Genomic DNA, 19,372 nt, shown 5'->3' with positions numbered 1-19,372 from the left:
ATGTAACAAATGCAGAGCAGAACGACAAAGAAATTGAAATCAAGAGTGAAACTATGAGAGAAATGAAGCCCAAACAAAGAAAATTTAAAATGCAAACAATAAGAAGTCCAGAATGAGAGAGGAACACATGGAGAAGTTTAAAAAAAAATCAAAGAAATAGAAGAAAACATTCTTAAACTGAAAAATGATTTAAATATTCTCAGTTCCAGGAAAAATTATACTATTACTATATTTCTCATGTATCACACTGAAGTTAGGAAGGCTGTGTCATTTGGGAGTCTTACGGTAGTAACTTCCTATTAGATAATTATCATTAGTCATGCCAATTTAAATTACTAATGATTTCCTCCTTGCCACTAGGTAGCTTATGAGCTCTAATCAACATTAAGAGCCAAAAGTTTACCAACATTGCTTTTAAATAATCTTCTAACAAGTCAAGTGATTGGTAGGGAAAGGTGAGGCACAGACTCAGATATACTACCGTGTGCCCTTCTGAGGAAATTAACTGAACAAGTATAACTACATAAAAATTAAATTCAAATGAAGCACAAAACTCCTGAACATTATACTAAAGATACTATTCTCATCATTTGTACATTGGCCTTTAAATCATTTTATATTCAATATGAGGTATATCCATTGAACCCCATGTTCAAAAATCTGTAATCATTTGGTTGTCTTGACATCCATTCCTGTTTCAGAACACATATATTCACACTTGTTGTCCTACTCATTAAGAAGTGAACATTCTTTTAATCATACATAATTTTTGATAAACATATAGGCTCTCTTAGCAATACACAAACACACTCATTATGCAATACTAAACCTAATATTACCACAATACTTAGAGCTATTTGGAATCCATGTCTATATGTGAATATACAATGCCTTGAATATTTAAAATATCATTTAAATTTTCCATTTTAAATTCACAGAAAATACATTGTGTATTCTTCCTTGATATATATTCATGCATCATCTAGGGAAAAAATTGGTACACATAGAACACACCGTATATCTTTCCCTATCCAAAACACTATAGTTTTCCAACATTAGAAGAGGTATGGTGAAAAATTATCTGATATACATATTCATTTCATAACAATAAAATTCTGAAAAAAAACAACAAATGTAATCTTAAATAAATAAAAATTACTTTTTTTGAGATTCCATCTATTCAATATGAAGAATAACAGTGGTGTAAATTACGAAAAATAAAAGACAAAATTATTGTTCTAATAATGTGGCCAAGTAACTAAGTAACTACAAAGACTCACTAAAAGTAATCGAGATTAGAACCAACAAAATAGTTCAGTAAAGTGTCAATACAAGGTAAATATCATTCAACCTATTTAGTTATTTCAAAAACTTCTGAGGTGTTTATAGCAGCACAATTCACAATAGTCAAATTATGGAACCATGTAGGTGTCCACCGATGGATATAAGGATAAAGAAAATGTGAAATATATAAAATGTGGTTTTATTCAGCGAAAAAGATAAACGAAGCTATGTCATTTTTGAGAACATGGATACAATTGGAGAATGTTGTGCTAAGTGAAATTAGACTTCAAAAGTGAAGAGTCTTAAGTTTTCTCTCATATATAGAAGCAAGAGAAGGAAAAAGAAATAAGAGGAACCTCATGAAAATAGAAGAGAGACCAGTAGACTAGAGGAAGGGAGTCAGGGGAGGGAAGAAAAGGGAGGAAAGGAGGGCCTGGGGGAATGAAATAGACCAAATTATGCTTTGTGCATGTATGAATATATCACAATGAATCCCATTATTATGTGTAGTTAAAATTACAAGAAAACAAAAAACTTACAAGGTCGTGCTGTGACATGGTTCATTCCCCAAAGGTTCACATGTTGGAAGCTTACCCCAGTGTGCTTTAAGAAGTGGGGCCCAGAGGAAAGGCCTTAGGTCGGTGGGGACTCTGCTCTCATAACTGGATTAATGCTGTTTCCAGGGAGTGGGTCAGGTCTCATGGGATCAGATTAGTTCTGAAGAGAGCTGGTTTTGTTGTAAAGTGAGGCCATTCACACTTTGGTCCCTTCTGCTCATGGTTGTTTTCCTTTCTGCTTCTCTGCCATGTTGTGATACAGAGGTTCCTCACCAGGATGCTGGTGCCATGTGATTTAGGCACACCAGCTACCAAAATTATGAGCCAAATAAACCTCTTTATAAGTTAACTGGCCTCAGATAGCTTATCATAAAAACATAAAATGAACTAATATAGGTAACTATATTATTTCCTCCATCTTAAAGATGAGAGAATTGAGGTCCACAGGACCCAATTGTGGGAGCTGAGCCCCAGACTCTATTCCAGGCCCATGCACCCAACCGCCATCCTGTGTCAGCTATGTGCCACGGGTGCCATTCCCAGTGAGCAGCAAAGAATGTATTATGCAATAAATGATGCTGGGAAAGTTTGACTCCTACTTCACATCATGTACAAAGACACAGGGTGGATGAATTAAGAGTCTAACTAAAAACAAAACTATGAGTATCAGGCAAATACATAGAAGTATTTGGGTAATATTGGCATGTGGAAGATTTTATTAAGCAAAGTAGGAAGCTCAAAGGTTATAAAGGATAAACAGTACATATTAGTTTAACTCTAGATAGGGCAGAGGGGTGGGAGGGGAAGGGAGGTGGCAGAGGGTTAGGAAGGATGCTGGAATGTGATAGACATCATTATCCAAAGTACAAATATGAAGACACAAATTGGTGTCAACATACTTTATATAAAACCAGAGATCTGAAAAAATTATGCGGTATATGTGTAATAAGAATTATAATGCATTCTGCTGTCATTTATTATTTAAAAATCAATTTAAAAAGAAAATTTTAAAAAACTGAAATATTTTGTGACAAAAACAAACAAACAAATAAAAAATGCTATACATATAGCAAAGATAAACTACACTTTTATATAAGTAAGAGCTCCTATAGATATTAAGACAAGAACTCACAGAGAAATAAAACATACAAACAGGCAATTTAAATAACAGGCAATGGACAGGGGAATGCAGATTAAAAACAACACTAAGGTCTCAGGGATTTTTCAATTGTCAAATATTGAAAGAATAGACGTCATAAGTTATTGGCAAAGTTATGAGACAAAAGTTATCTTTTTTAACACAATCAATGGGACTGAAAACATTATAATATTTTGTAAAAAGAATTTTTGTCAGTATTTCTTAAAATAAAAAGTGCTGACTTGACCCATCAATGGAAGTTTTGGAAATGGACCTGCTAGTGAAGCACCAGTACATAAAAATGTTTGTACAGGTTGCCTCTTTGCAGCACTGTTTGCAATGTCCAAAACCAACATACACACAAAAGGGAAACCTGCTGAATGTCTGTCATTAGGGGGATGGTTGGTTGAGTTTACGGTACATACACATGAAGCAAGAAATATGTGGCAATTTACAAAGAGGAAAACAATGAGATAGTGTTTCACACCTGCGTAAGATGAACAAGAATTAAAATGTCTCAAGATGGGAAATGTGCTGATGATGTAGGTAAACAGCAACCATCAGGGACATCCTCCAAAGGTATAATTTGGCAGAACCTCTTGGAAAAACCAGTCTTCAATATCTAGAACACTTAAAACATGTGCGGTTTGCAACCCTGCATGTTTACTTCTAGGAAAATTCCCTAGAGTAACTCTCCCAAGAGAACACAGAAATATATGAAAGCAATAGCAGGAAAGTTAAAGACAGCCCACATTCTTACCATCTGAAGAGCCAATGAGCATACAGGATTATGCATACAATGGTACAGGGCTGGGAATGCATCTTGGTAGGAAAGCCCTTGCCTAGCCTGAGAGAGAGCCTGGGTTCACTTCCTAGCACTGCCAAGGCACAAATCATACAATGGTTGGCTATATAGAAGTCAAAATTAAGGAACGACATCTATCTGTGTCAGCTGGATGCTCTTCAAAACATAGAGGTGAGTGAAAATGAGAGGCAACAGAGAGATTGGGTTAAATAATGTGGATGGCAGAACACACAAACAGCTGCTGGGAGTGTGTTTGGGCGTCACACTCACAGTCGCGGGCCACAGGGATACAAATTGGCTCAGCTGCTCTCTCTCCCTGCATTATTGAGCTAGGGAAGCAGACCAGCTGGATATGTGGCTTTCTGATTTATGGGGGACTATTCTTTGTCATCCCTTTGCTTCCAAACTCTAATATGGAAGCCTGAGAATTCATGTGAAATAGGAACGCCAGGATTGTACAGATCACACAAAGTTCAGTGTTTCCTGAAGGGAAGTAGAGGAAGGAGTGAGAAAGTAGAAGGAGAAAGAAAAGTAGAAGGAGAAGAAAAAATGACAATTAGGTCTAAGAAAGGGACAAAATATGTCACACATACATACATACACACAAAAAAAATCCTCTAGTCCTCTCCACAAATCCTAGATTGTGATGATGTTAAACAGCTTCCAAAGAATCTTGGTAGGTGAGTGGAGAGCAAATCTACTCAGGTTCCCACTAACTATGACTCAGGTATTAAGGCTGATAACAAATTAAATTAATCTTATGGACATTTTAACCCAGTTCCACAAGCTACAAGTGCCCGGAGAATTGGCTATAAGGACTTTGTGCAGATACTTGAAGTTGGAAAAGAGACCAAAGAAGAAACATAAAACTAAAAAAGCCCTTTGTGATGGGAGCAGCATTCTAAGACAACACCCTGGGCACTGTACCAACTGCAAGTGCCTCAAAACACCATGTGATACCCAAGCAATGAGACTTGCACATGAGTCTCTAAAGCAATTGGAAATTTCATATATCCTAAACACAACCCACAGTAAAGTCAGATCACAGTGTCACACCTGACACTACAGGCATATCAGTTTTATTTGTAATTTTTTGTGTGAAATAGAATATATAAATCTATGTATGCATGTATATGTGTATATAGGCACACACGTGCAGAAATATGCACAAAATACCTGTCTAGCCACCTCCCAATGAGAACATTACCATTACCCTCAACCCCTAGCCCTTGTAACTATCATGTTTACTTTTTTATATGTTTGTTTTTGAGACAAGACTGGCTTTGAACTCCTGGGCACAATCTTCCCATATCAGCTTCCCAGGTAGCTGGGACTACAGACATGTGCCATTACATCTTTACTATTATGATAATCACTTCTTGTTACTCTTTTGTTCTTTCCACTACTATACATTACCCAAACTTTATGGATTGGTTAAACATGTTGTATCTGACTTCTTTCCTTCAACATTGCATTTGTGAAGTTCATCCCCATTGCTCTATAAAATTATGAGTTTTTAAATCTGCTCTGCTGTTGATAGGCATTTGGTTGTTTCCATTTGTTGGCTATCATGAATAATGTTGTTGTTAACATCCAGGTGCATATGCATATGTATTTGGATCTAGGAATAGAACGTCTGGGTCACAGAGTGTACAAAAACTGCATTTCCTAGAGATTATATACTGCCAGCAGTATATGAGTGTTGCCATCTCTTCACATCTTTTTAATACTTGGGTATTGTCAAACTATTGGCATTTGGCCCACCTGGATTTTGAAGTAGGAATTCACTGTGGTCACATTTCTGATTCCTGTGATCAGCACTAAAAGCACATTTTTGTATATTTGCTTTCATATTTTGTGCAGTGACTGGTCCCACTGCTTGCACATGTTTCACTAGATCAACAGTCTCATTCTTATAGATTTATAGGAATGCTTTATGTACTAGAAGTTCTGTCAATCACTCCATGACTAGTCTTCACCTTCACTCTCTCCTGTTTTGTGTTTGCTTGCTTTTTGAATCAAGGTCTTGCTATGTTGCCCTGACTAGTTTTGAACTCCTGGGCTCAAGGAATTTTCCCACTTCGCCTTGAAAATATCTGGGAACACAGTTTTGCACCACTATGCCTGGTGTGGTGTCTATCAATAAATAGAAGTTCTTCATTTTGAGATAGGTGAACTTGCCAATTCTTTCCTTTACAGTTAATATGTTTTTGAGTCTTATTTGAAAAAAATAAATTTAACCTGGAGACTATGAAGAAGAATCTAACAGTCTAAAAGTTTTATAGTTTTGCCTTTAACCTTTTAAGTCTAATCAATCCCCAAGTTGAATTTTCTGAATGACAAGAGGTGCAAACAAAGTTCTTCCTCTACATTTCCTCCTCTCTTTTTCCTCCACATTGGCCTCTCTCCTTCTTCCAGATGGACATGCAGCACCCAGGAACATTTATCAACAGTGCCCTCTTTACCATATCAAGTGTCCATGGATGTATGGCTCTGTTTCTCATTTCTTTATTCTGTATTGTGGAAATGTTTCTGACATAAAGGGGATGCAGCTAAAGGTTTTGAGGTTGGGGCAATCACATTCTCAGTGGAGTGGCTGCTCAAACAAAGGATGAAGGAGGAAGAGCTAGGAGATGAGATGCTTTTACAAATTGGAAAAGTTGAAAGAAAGATTCGGGGGATGGTATTCAGAGATTAAAAGTATTTGTTGAAATGGGAACACCAGCCAGGCTGGTGATTAAGTCAATTGTGCTGCATTCATGCAATGGAATATACTAACATGAACACTGGAAGGATTTTAAAAATATTGGGAAATGATTCTGCTGTACTGCTAAAATAAAGAGAAGGATGTAATATCATCTGTACAGCACAATCCCAATTCCCCTCACCCCCAAAAAATAAATGAATAAGAAAAGGTGAAAACACCTGACAGTGTATTATAGGTATTTTTCTGTTTCTATATTATTCCTCTTCTTTTGCTTTATTAAATTGAAAACAAACCTCTGATATACTATGCATTCCTTGAAGGAAGTATTGAGGAATTTGTAAAAAGGTATAATACTCAAGGCTGCAAGAGTCCAGGTGACCATGATCTCACTAGAATGTTCAGAATGTTTCCTTCCTCTTCCTTCTCTTGGACGGAGTCATACATGGAAATGTTTCCAAGAACCAAAGCAGGAAGTAAAATGGGAGAAGCCTTGGTACAAAAAACAGAAAGGTGTAGCCTAGGGAAGGCTGGAGCACAGAAGCCCAGCTGACTCAAAACTCTGTAACAGCCCACCCAACACAGAGACCAGAGACAGCCCACAGACACCTGCTTCCAGAGGAGCAATCTTGATCATCTGCTATTATTACTTAAATAGTTTTATTGAGATACAATTTTTATACTGTAAAATTCATCCCCCAAATTTACACAATTAGGAGGGGTTTTTTAGTGTATTTACAGAGCTGTGCAACCATCATTATAATCTAATTTTGGAATATTCTTACTCCATAAAGAAGTCTTGTCACCATTAATAGTAACTCCCCATTCCCCATCCCCAAATCAGCTTTAGGCAATCACTAACAACTAATCTGTTACTATAGGATTGCTTATTCTGGGCATTTCATAAAGATAAAATCAAACCAACACTGAACATGGTATGGTGTGTATGCCTGTAATTCCACCAACTGGAAGGCTAAGGCAGAAAGATCACAAGTTCCAGTCCACCTTATGTAATTAAGCAAGAACCTATTTCAAAATAAGAAATAAAAATGGCTGGGATGTAACTCAGCAAACTCAGTAGTAAAATATTTCAGGGTTCAACCTCAGAATCACCACCAAAAATAATACGATCACAATATGTGTTTCTTGTGAATAACCCTTTCATTCAGTATATTGATTTTTGAGATTCATTCATTTTTAATGCTAGATTATGTCCTACTTTATGTATATAATATCTTTGGTCAGTTAATGAAATTCAAGTTGCCCCCACTTAATTCAAGTCCCTTGTTAAATATATGATTTGCAGATATTTTGTCCTGTGGATGGAACACAGACCCATGCATGCTAGGTTAAGTGTTCTACCACTGAGCTGCACCCCAATCCCTGATTCATTATTCTTGGGTAGACATCTAGGAATAAAATCACTGGACCAAAGCTCAGCTTAAGATACTGAGGAACTTCCCAACTGTTTTTCCCAAGTGGCTACATTACTTTCCATTCTACCAGTGGTGTATCAGGGCTCCCATTTCCCCACATCTCCATCCACACTTGTTATTTTCTTAATTATTATTTTACCCATCCTAGAGGGTGTGACTTGCTATCTTGTGCATTTGATTTTCATTTTCCTGATGACTAACAATGTTGAACATTTTTCATGTTTTTATTTACCATTAACAAATTTTGTCTGGAGAAATGACTACTTAAAGTCTTTGCTGATTTTTAAATCGAATTATTTCTATTTTTTTAAAATTCAGTTTTTAGAGTTCTTGATATATTCTGAATCCAAGTCCCTTGTTAAATAAATGATCTGTAGATATTTTTCCATTCTGTGAGTTGTCTTTTTCACTTTCATGATGTTTCTTTAAAATATACAAGTTTGAAATTTTGATAAACTGGGCTATTTTTTTTCTATCTGTGCTCTTGGTGAGATACAATTTTCTACTGTAAAATTCATCCCTCAAATAGCTCCAACTGAGCTATATTTTTTTCTCTCTGTGCTCTTGGTTGTCCTATCTAAGAGGTTTTGCTGAACCCAAGAGTAAAAAGACTTACTCCTATGTTTTCTAAGAGTTTTATAGTTTTAGCTTTTCCATTCAGTTTGATGATCTATTTTGAGTTGATTTTTAATTTTTCCAGAATTATTGAAATATGATTCCAATACCATAAAACTCACCTATTTCAAGTGTATGATTCGAGGCTTTTTAGTATATTTACAGATTTGTGAAACCATCACAATAGTCAATTTTAGAACATTTTCATCACCCATGGGAAAAAACCTGTATCTTTTAGCAGCTATATCTTTCATCACCACCCCTTCTCCTCCCCAGGTTACTGACATATTTTAGATAAGTGTTCCCCAAAGATCTATAGGTTAAGGCTTGGTCCCCAGCTGTGGCATTATTTGGAATTAGTGGAAACTTTAAGGAGTGGGATCTAGTGGAAGAAAGTCTGGTCATTGGATATGTGTCTTTGAAGGGTGTTGAGAGCCACAGCCAAAGGGGCCCCACAAACTTCCAGCTGCCAGCAAACTTCCAGCTGCCAGCGGATGATTGGTTCACAGCGGCCCCAGCAACATCTAGCTGATTGGCTCCTCTGCGGTGATGTTCATTGGGCTGTTTCCCTGCCCTTTCAGACCACGGAGCTGCTCATTGGGGGACTTCTTAGGCTCCGCCCACGTGACCCAGCCAATCGGCCTCAAGAGCAGGAGGATTGTGGGAGGTGGTGAGGCTTGTGTGGGTGAGAGGCTTGTGGGAAGCCGGTGGTGGCAGTTGGGCTCTGAGGGTTTTTTCCTGAGGAGCTGTTTTGTTTGGTGTTTGTAGTTCTAAAAATAAAGTTCGTTTCTTTTGACAAGTGGCTCCTGAATTGTGCCCAGCCAGACTGCGGCAGAAGGGCATATTGGGACCCAGGACCCTTTTTCTTTCCAGCTGCTCTGAGGTGAGAACCTTTGCTCCATGATGTGCTGCTTTGCCATAGGACCAGAAACAGTGGGGTCTCCTGACTGTAGGCTGAAACTTCCAAAACAGTGAGCCAAAGCAAATCTTTCTTAGGTTGATTATCTCAGGTATTTGGTTGCAGTGATGGAAAGCTAACTGACAATCACTGGTCTCTTTTCTGACTTTAAAGATTTCCTTGTTCTGGATATTTCATATAAAAGGAATAATAGATGACATTTTGTGGCTGGTTTCTTTCACTTAGCAAAATGTTTTCAAGGTTTATATTATACTGTAATGTAAACCATGTTGTATCATCTGTTGGTACTTTATTCTTTTTATGATCAAATGATATAGATATGTCAGTTAATGGGCATTTGGTTTGTGTATACCTTTTGGCTATTATGGATAATACTGTAATAAGCATGCACATATAAGTTTTTGTGTGGACATAAGCTTTCATTTCTTTTTTATCCCTATTTTTATGATGTTCATTTTTTATTGGTTCTTTTTAGTTAAACACAACAGTAGAATCCATTTTGATGTAATTATGCAAGCATGGAACATATCTTATTCTAATTAGAACCTCGTTCTTATGGACATACATGATGGTGAGATTCACTGGGTATATGCCTAGCAGTGGAATTGCTGGGTCATATGGAAACTCTCTGATAAAACAGTTTGAGGAACTATCAGCTTGTTTTCTGAAGCAGCTGTACCATATTACATTCCTACAAGCAACATGTGAGAGTTCTGATTTTTCACATCCTCATCAACCATTGTTATTGGACTTTTTGATTTTCCCCATCCTACTGGGTGTGAAGTGTTTTCTCAATGTGGTGCTGATTTCCCAGATTACTAACCTGTCAAGCATCTTTTCATGTGTTCGTAGTCCATTTGTATATTCTTGGAGAAATAGGTATGCAGATCCTTGCCTACTTTTTAACTGGGCCACATGTCTTATATCAAGTTTAAGTCTATTATCAAATATATGATTTATAAATATTCTTTCTCATTCTGCACTGTCTACTTTCTTAAGTGTCCTTTGAAAAATAAATATTTTAAAATGTGACAATATCAATTTTCTTTTATTGCTTATGCTTTGCATGTTATTTCTAAGAACCCTTTGGCAAATTTAAATTCACAAATGGTTTCTTCACAGAGTTTTATAGTTTTAGCTCTTACAGTTAGTAATTGATGCATTTTGAGTTTATTTATGTATATGTGTATGTGGTGTTAGGTAAAGGTTCAACATCTTTCTTTCTTTTTTTTATTTTTTTTTTTTTACATATTAGCTGTCCAGTTTTCCCAGCACCATTTGTTGAAAAGACTATTCCATTGAATTTTCTTGCTGCTTTTTTTAAAAAAATAAAAATCAATTTATCATAAGTATAAGGGATTATTTCTGAACTTTCAATTCTAGTTCATTGAACTTTCAGTTCTATTCCATTGATCAATATATCTATCCTATGTCTGCAACACATTCTTCTTTTCTTTTTTCTTCTTCTGTTCTTCTGTTTCTTTTCTTCTTTCTTTTTTCCAGGACTGGGGATTGAACTCAGGGGCATTCTACTATTGAACTACATCTGAAGTTCTTTATTTCTATTTTTAAATTTTGAGACAGACTATTGCTAAGTTGTCCAGGTTGACCTGGAACTTGTGCCTCCTGCCTCAGCTTCCAAGTAGCTGGGATTACAAGCACGTGCCACCACACCAGGCCAATATCACATTTTCTTGAGTACCATGGCTGTATAGTAATTTTGGTAGTGGGAAGTATAAGTCCTACAACTTTGTTTTCTTTTAGCTTTTTAATTGCTTAGGGTATCTGGAGTCTTTTGCATTTCCATCTGAATTCTAGCTGGCATTTGATAGAAATTGCACTGTATATGTATATCATTTGGGGTAATAGTGCCATTTTAACTAAAATTAAGTCCTTTGATGAACATGAGATATATTTCACCTTATTAAGATCTTTTTCAAGTATTTTCAACATTGTTTTAGAGTTTCATTGTATAAGTCTTGAACTACTTTTGTTAAATTTATTCATAAATAGTTTACTCATTTTGACATGGAAATCTTTTATTTATTTTTATTTCCAGATTGTTGGTTGCTAGAATATAGAAAAAAAATAATTGATTTTTCTACATTTATATTTCAGCTTTTAACTTTGCAGTGTTAATTTCTTCTAACCGTTTTTTCTTTCTTTCTCTTTTGGTGATTCTCTTAGGGTTTTCTATATGAACAATTGTGTCATCTATGAATGGTTTTTACTTATTGTACTTATTGTACTCCAGTATAGGTATCTTTATTTCTTATTTTTCTTCAGTTACTAACCTGGATAGACCCACCACCTAGTGCAAGATTGAACAAGTGGCAAACGGCACATCATTATCTTGTTCCTGAATCTTAGGTGAAAACATTCAGTCTTACCCAAGACACTGATGTTAACTATGAGTTTTATGTAGATGTCATTTGTCATGTTAAGGGAATTCTTTTTAATTACTACTTAGTATTTTTATCATGAAAACTTTTTTTAAAATTTTTAAATTCTTTTTGTCTGTCTATAAAATGGGGTTGTAGAGTGGTTTTGTTGTTGTTGTTCTTTTGTTTTGTTTTTCTTTATTGATACAATATATTATTAGAACAATTGATTTTGGGTTGTTAAACTAAACTTGTTTACCTGGGCAAAGGACTATCTATTCATATTGAATAGTTCCTTTTATATATGGATAAATTTGGTTTGGCAGTATTTTGTTGAAAATATCTACACCGATATTCATATGAGATTTTAGTATAGTATTGATCATTTCTTATGCTTTCTTTGTCTGATTTGATATGATACATATGATTGGTTTTTACTTATTGTAAAAATCATGATGAGTTTATGCAAGATTGGTATTAATTTCTTAAATATGCGACAAAATTCAACCAGTGGAGCCTTCTGAATCTGAGTTGTTATTTGTAGAAATTTGTAAAATTATTAATCTCTTTCCATATGAGTTATTTATTCAAATTATCTAGTTCTTTCTAAGTCAGTTTGATAGTTTGATATTTATCTAGGATTTCAACTAAGTTGACTAATTTGTTGGCATACAGATATTCATGCTATTCCCCCCTCCTTTATTCTTGCAGTACTAGGGAGCTACACCCCCGGGCCTTCAATTTTTTTATTTTTATTTTAAGACAGTGTCTTGCTAATTTCCTGAGGCTAGCCTTGAACTTGTCAACCTTCTGACTCAGTTTTCCAAGTAGCTGAAATTACAGGCATGTACCACCATGCCTGGCAGTATTCTTTTTTTATTATTATTATTAAATCTAATCTCTGTGATTGTTATTGACTTTTTCCCTCTCATTTTGAATCTTATTAATTTGAGCCCTCTCTTTTTCTTGGTCAGGGAAATAAGGTTTGTCAGTTTCATTATAGATCATATATCACTTACATGTATGAAGTATTATTAGAAGACACAAAAGCTGAGGGCAACCCCTACCACAGAAGGTGGGAGAACTTCAGATAAACTGGAGTTTTTGCTACCATCTTCCTGCTACAGACAACATGGTTGGTCTCACGATTTTTCCACAAGTCTCTTCCTCTTCACCATTTCTGCCTAAAATGGTAGGTAATGTGAAGCTTGGTGATGTGGCACCACCACTGAGAGCTGGTGCCTTCGTGACTTACCTGCAGATGAGGTCATAAGCTATGATCAGGGTTTATCTAACACCGTGCACCTGAGAGGGAAGAAACCATGGCGCATGGCCAACTTGATCTAACGTCATAACTCACCGGTACTGTTTTTGCCGCGTTTCCAATTCTTTACGTCTGTGCTGCTTGAGAATGTGAATTTGGTCATCTCGGGCCAACTTTGCTGTGAAAGAAGAATAAGTATAAAAGAAGTCGTAGAAAAAAGGGTAACAATGTCCAGTGTTCATGTTTTCTTCAGACTCCATCCCACACTGCGTGTTTTACTTATGCCATCTAATTCATGCCTCATAACACACCCTCATTTTATGGTTAAGAAATGGAGCCTTGGGGAGGTTGAATAGCTTTCTACCCAAGATCACACACTTCATTAATGAATTTGCAACGCAAGACTCAAATCTCGTGCTCTTAGTCATTCCCTTTACAAAAGGCAATTCCATTTCTTCATCCTCCTGCCCAAGCACTCAGCAAAACTTTGGATGATCATAGAATCAAACTAATGCATGAGTCAGACTTGGTTCTCATTGGTCTCTATAGGGCTGGGGCAATGATTCTCTGCCTCTCTGTGGCAGGTGCAGTGTATCCCATTTCTGGCTTGCTGTGTATTTCCACCTGGGGACGCTCACCTTCCACTGTGCCCCTCAGCACATTGCCTCTGTAGGAATCCTGGGGCTCCTGGTACAGAGCTGCTTGCTCACATCAGGGAAGACATTTTCTGGTCTTTGGTGGATATTTTAAAAACACAGAATAGCCCTGAAATTCTTATGCTGCTGAACCCAAATGGCAGCTGATATAGATTTATTATTGCCCTAGAGAACAGCAGGACCCACAGTTCTTAAATCCATTTATTGGCTTCATGAAGAAATGTGTAACTTAAAACCCAACATACAGATGAGGACCGTGTCTCATTCCCTGTGTTGCCTAAACACAGGAGAATGAGAAGGAAGCTTCCTTCTAAAATACTATTCTCTTAGGCTGTGGGCATTAAAGGAAACCCTCCTGGACTTGGACTTAGTTCTTTATACTTAAAGCCGTGTGACCCAGAGTAAGTTGTCTTGGCTTCCTCACATGAAAAATGGAGATAAAAATGTTCAATTCCCAGGGTGCTGGTGGGGATTTAGTGAGAGAACACAGTAAAACACTCTTCAGTGTTGGCACTTGATAAATGCCCAAAATGGTTTTTTCACCATGCTAATAACCAAAGTGGGTCTGAGGTTTTTCCTTCCTGCCTCTAAGCCTAGGCATCAAAGGTGGCTCATCTCTTGGCCTGTCCTGCTGTCATCTCATTTCAGGAGTTCGTCTGTTGGCTAAAGGCAATTCACTCCCCAGGCCCTTTAGAGCACATTAGATCATATCATGATTGTGTTTAATACTCATTGTTTAAGGTAAAGATGGTGAACAGAGTCAATAGAACCCTAAGAATGAGGATCCCGGATTTCCTGAAAAGGATGTGATCATGTATAATATAATTAGCACACTAAAATACAATAAACTCTGTGGTGAAGGACCCAGTTTATCAATTTCCACTCGACCAAACACTGATATTTTTGTAATGTACACTAAAAACTAGGGGCTGGGGTTGTGGCTCAGTGGTAGAGTGCTCGCCTAGCATGTGTGAGACACTGGGTTCCATCGTCAGCACCACATAAAAATAAATAGAGGTATTGTGTTCACCTACAATTAAAAAATATATATTAAAAAACTAATTACTAGAAAAATAAAATCAAAAAACAAACCAAAGGTGAGGGAAGAATAGGGAAAGATTGAACAATGGGCGTCAAGGTACAGTTAGATAGAAGAAAGAAGCTCTGGGGTGCTATTGCACAGTATGTTGACTATATTGTATATTTCAAAAAGTTAAATGAAGGGATTTGGAAGTCTTCACCACATACACACACAAAAAAGGTGATAAATATTTGAGAAGGTAAATATGTTCAACCTAACTTAATCATTACACAATGTTTACATGATGACATAACATTTAAAGGACATATTATACATGATACATATATACGTATATCAAACATTACATGATATCCCATCAATATGTACAACTTTTTGTGTAGCGGTAAAATAAAAAAAAATAAACCAAAGACATTCAAAATTTAAGTCCCGTTTTCTATTATTAGATGTGACAGTCATAAAACTACTCTGTCAAGTTGCTATAAAAGTTTCCAAAACATAACTGGGTGCAGTGGCACCTGCCTGTAATCCCAGCAGCTCAAGAGGACAAGTTCAAAACCAGCCTCAGCAACTTAGCAAGGCACTGAGAAACTTAGCAAGACCCTGCTTCAAAATGCAAAATAAAAAGGACTGGGGATGTGGCTCAGTGATTACATGCCACTGGGTTCAATTCCCCAGTACCCCCCCCCAAAAAAAAAAAAATCCAAAATGCCTACTCTCAGTCTCTATCCTTATCACATTGCAAACTTGTACCCAACAGTTCTGAGATCACTCCAAGAACTCTCTGGCTCATTTCATCTCATTTCAGGCTGAGGCCACTCCATTCTGAAGCCTGAAACCAGGGCTCAGAGAGGAAGATTATGGGGACACCCCAGAATTCTCCCTGGGGAAGTAGAGGCAGCCAGCATGGGAGACTCAAGACCACTGAAGGGGAGATGACATGAATTGTAACAATGACTGCTCTCACGGGCTGTAGGAAGCACTGCTGGGGTTCCTCTTTGCTAATCTACTTCAAAGAAGCAGCCTATCTCTTGGTTGCCTCAGCTCTGAAGAGTTGCACTTCTTCAACTTCATGATATGAATAAATCAGAACATTTGCAGCTACAACATGACAAATTGAAAGAGAACGGCTGTTTCTCCAGGCCCTGAGAGTCTTGGAAACTCCATGACTGCTGGGACTTCTGGGGGCATGGCGGTATGATACACCCTGGATGACTGTAGCAGGGTTCAGGGGAAGTACCCAAGCACTGATATGAGTGCCTGAAGGAAGCTGCCTCTTCACACTGATGTCTGGATGCTTGAGATAACCGAGACAGTGCTCTGACTTTTTTTGGTTGCAGAGGTGAAACGTTGGATTTAAGAGGCTATCATGTGGCAAGTGACAGAAGTACTTGTGGGCTGTGCCCCATTCTTCCCAGGTTGTTCAAAGGTTTGGCTGTTGTGCCACATGGTATATTAATAAAACCCACCAATTTTTTGACATTCCTTCCATTGGGTGTTGACAACTCTTCACTTTGGGTCTAGGTGGGCTTTGTGACTACCCAGAACACCATGCCACTTCGAGGTCTGGGACAGAAGAGATTGACAGCTTTTACTTTCTGTCCCTTGTAATACTTGCTCTTGGAAGCTAGCATGTAAGAAGTAAAGATACTCTGAGGCTACCAGGCTATGAGAAGACTCAAAGAATAAATTTGCCATGTTTAGACAGAGGCCATGGAGCCCTGAAGTGCTAGACAATGTAAGAAAGAACCTTCTGAGAAGTGAATCTTCCAGCTCCCACACTGTCAGCTGATGCCACAGAGGCCACAGGAGAATTGCCCCATGAAGCTTTTCCCAAATGCCAGACCCACAAGGTTATGAGCAAAATTTATTGGCTGTTTAAAGCTGCTAAGATGGTTTGTTACCTAGAAATAAAGTAGAACTCCAGAGATAGCTTCTCTTTGCCACTCGAGACCCACCCTCCACCCTGTCCTTTCCTTGAAGGTGAAAGAAATAGATTGCATCAATGGGCTTCCCACTGGGCTCAGCCACTGAGACCCTGAGCAGAGTGGAGGACTTGGAGGGAATAGGGAATGGCTGTGTCCTCCTGCTTTCCTCTGTGGTATCTCCCAGGGGTGTCTGCCTTTCTGCTGTGGGCCACAGCTTCTCCGTGGGAGCTGTCTCCTGGACACACCTCTTCTGCATTATTCAGTGATTCTTTCCCTCCCCCACCCTTTTAGGATTGTTATGCTGATGGCCACACACACACAGATGTGGCCCCTCTGCACACTGTCCCACACTTTTCTAAAGTCCCTTTCTTAAACCCTCCTTAATCTGACAGTTACCTCTGTTTCTTCTTGGGAATAGGTAGAGGATCTGAGGGAAGAAAGACTTCACAACTAAAAAGAAGCACCCTGTCTACAACTTTCCACATTCAGGCCACACACACACAAAAAAAATAATAATAATTTTGTGACATACAGGACAAAAATCCTCCTATTCCAAAACCTCCAAGACATTTTCTTGGTACATCAAATTCCATATGAGAAGCAACAGGATATTGTCTGATAGTAAAAATGCATCAAGTGGAGAACATTTCTTTTTTTGCCTCTATTTACATATCAACAAGGTGGGTAATAATCTTCCCTGTCTCACCTACCAAACCAAACTTGCGTGAAGAACAAATGAACCACTGATAGGGCATGTCAATGAGAATTGTTACATGTGGTCACAGGTAGAAGCCACTGTCCTCTTCCCTTTCTTACAGTGCCTATCTGGCATTTGCAGGTTTATCATTTCAACTTTTAGATTGTGATGATTTAACAAACCAAAGAACTATGACAGGAAGTGAGGTAGAAGCTTGCCTACACATGGATTTAACTCATACACACCAAGAGGCTGGTTTTCGAGGGACGGTCATCTAGGGAGAGAGTGACCTTAGATGACCTCTGACATCTGCTTCTATTTTTGATCCTTTGTACCAGGCCAGCTGTATATCCCTAAAAAAGTATAATCTTAGCGCTAGATTGGGGTATGTACACCTGAGGTCTTGCTGCAGATGAGTGCAGATTTTAGGTTCTCTCTGAGTAAAAAGTAAGACTGTGGGTATAAGATCTGATGACGTTGAACCCCAGGCTTGCCCATAGCCTCTCACAGTTGGTATTCCGGGTGCTCCAGCCCTTCCCGCCTTATGCCTGCTTAGAGTACTGAACCCCAAGTTCTACTGTGATCTCACCAAACTTGACACTTGGACACCTGCCCAGAGGTAAGTCCCAAAGATACTTGTTACTAGGGGTCCTAGTTACCCATCCCCCACAGGGCTGTAATGCATGCAGAGGGAGGTCACAGTTGACCAGGTGTTCTGGGGCCACTCAATTCACCCTGAAGCTTATTAGTACCTGAAGAAGATAATATCTGCTGCAGTTATATCAGGGCACAGAGCAGGAGCTCCACCCAGTACAGCAGATGATCTCTCCAAGAATTCAGTTTTTTGAGAAGAAGACCTTTCAGTTCTCAGAAAGCCCAGGGGTGGCAGGAGCCAGTGCTGCTCACCTCGTCCATCTCTCAGAATGATCTCACCATCACCAGTGATCCAGCGGTAGCAGGGGAACTCAATGTAATCCCCGTAGGGTGTCTTCAGTGTGATGTACTTTAGGTACCAGTCATCATGAATCCAGTACTTGCGCTTCTCAATTCTGATAAGTTGGATATCCCCTAATTCTTCATCCACAGTCACATCATAAGAATCAACCTAAGCAAAAGAAAGAATTAGCCCATTTGAGCCTGAGATCTGAAGAGGTTAAGTATATGTCACCGCAAACATTTTGTTTTGGCATATTAAATATTTTGGGTTAAAGGTGCTTAAAAAATGGCACATATAGGAAGATGACTCTGACCCCCTTTGTTTCCTAAAAGCAAAAGATAAAAGTCTGAGGTGATTTTACTTTTTGCACTTTAGAAGTCTTGTAGAGGAAGTTTGTTCCTAAGTTCACATGTTGGAGGATTAGGTCTAACTTTTCTTCTGCTAGGTGCAGGGTCTTTGATCCACTTTGAGTTGAATTTTATGCAGTGAGAGATAGGGGTTAAATTTCATTCTATTACATATGGATTTCCGGTTTCCCAGAACCATTTGTTGAAGAGACTATTGTTTATTCAATTTATGTATTTGGCACCTTTGTCTAGTATGAGATAACTGTATTTATGTGGGTTTGTCTCTGTGCTTTCTATTCTATTCCATTAATCTTTATGGGTTTTTTTTTGGTTCCAATATCATGATTTTTTGTTACTATAGCTCTGTAATATAATTTAAGGTCTGGTATTATGATGCTACCTGCTTTACTTTTCACTTTTTTAATTGTTTTGGTCACTCTGTTCCTCTTATTTTTCCAAATGAATTTCATGACTGCTTTGTCTATGTCTATGTAGAATGTCATTGGAATTTAGGTATTGCATTAAATCTGTTCAGAGCTTTTGCTAGTATGGCCATTTTAACAATACTAATTCTGCCCATCCAAGAAATGGGAGATCTTTCCATTTCTAAGGTCTTCAATTTTTTCTTTAGTGTTCTGTAGTTTCCATTGTAGAGGTCTTTCACC

The 19,372-nt window shown here is 37.9% G+C and overlaps 1 protein-coding gene across 1 annotated transcript in view; it reads right to left on the bottom strand.

The window, feature by feature from the left end:
- ALOX5 (arachidonate 5-lipoxygenase) overlaps window positions 1-19,372 on the bottom strand; it is a 60,662-nt gene that overhangs the window by 27,952 nt on the left and 13,338 nt on the right. The window contains exons 2-3 of the mRNA XM_081267018.1: window positions 18,330-18,528; window positions 13,200-13,281 (exon numbers count right to left, since the gene is read on the bottom strand). Coding sequence (XP_081123144.1) covers window positions 13,200-13,281; window positions 18,330-18,528 — 281 coding nt within the window. The remainder of the gene's footprint in view (window positions 1-13,199; window positions 13,282-18,329; window positions 18,529-19,372) is intronic.

This window comes from Spermophilus citellus, assembly GCF_964194105.1.
Source record: "Spermophilus citellus genome assembly, chromosome: 15".
Lineage (NCBI taxonomy): Eukaryota > Metazoa > Chordata > Mammalia > Rodentia > Sciuridae > Spermophilus > Spermophilus citellus.
This window is presented reverse-complemented; position numbering and strand designations above follow the sequence as displayed.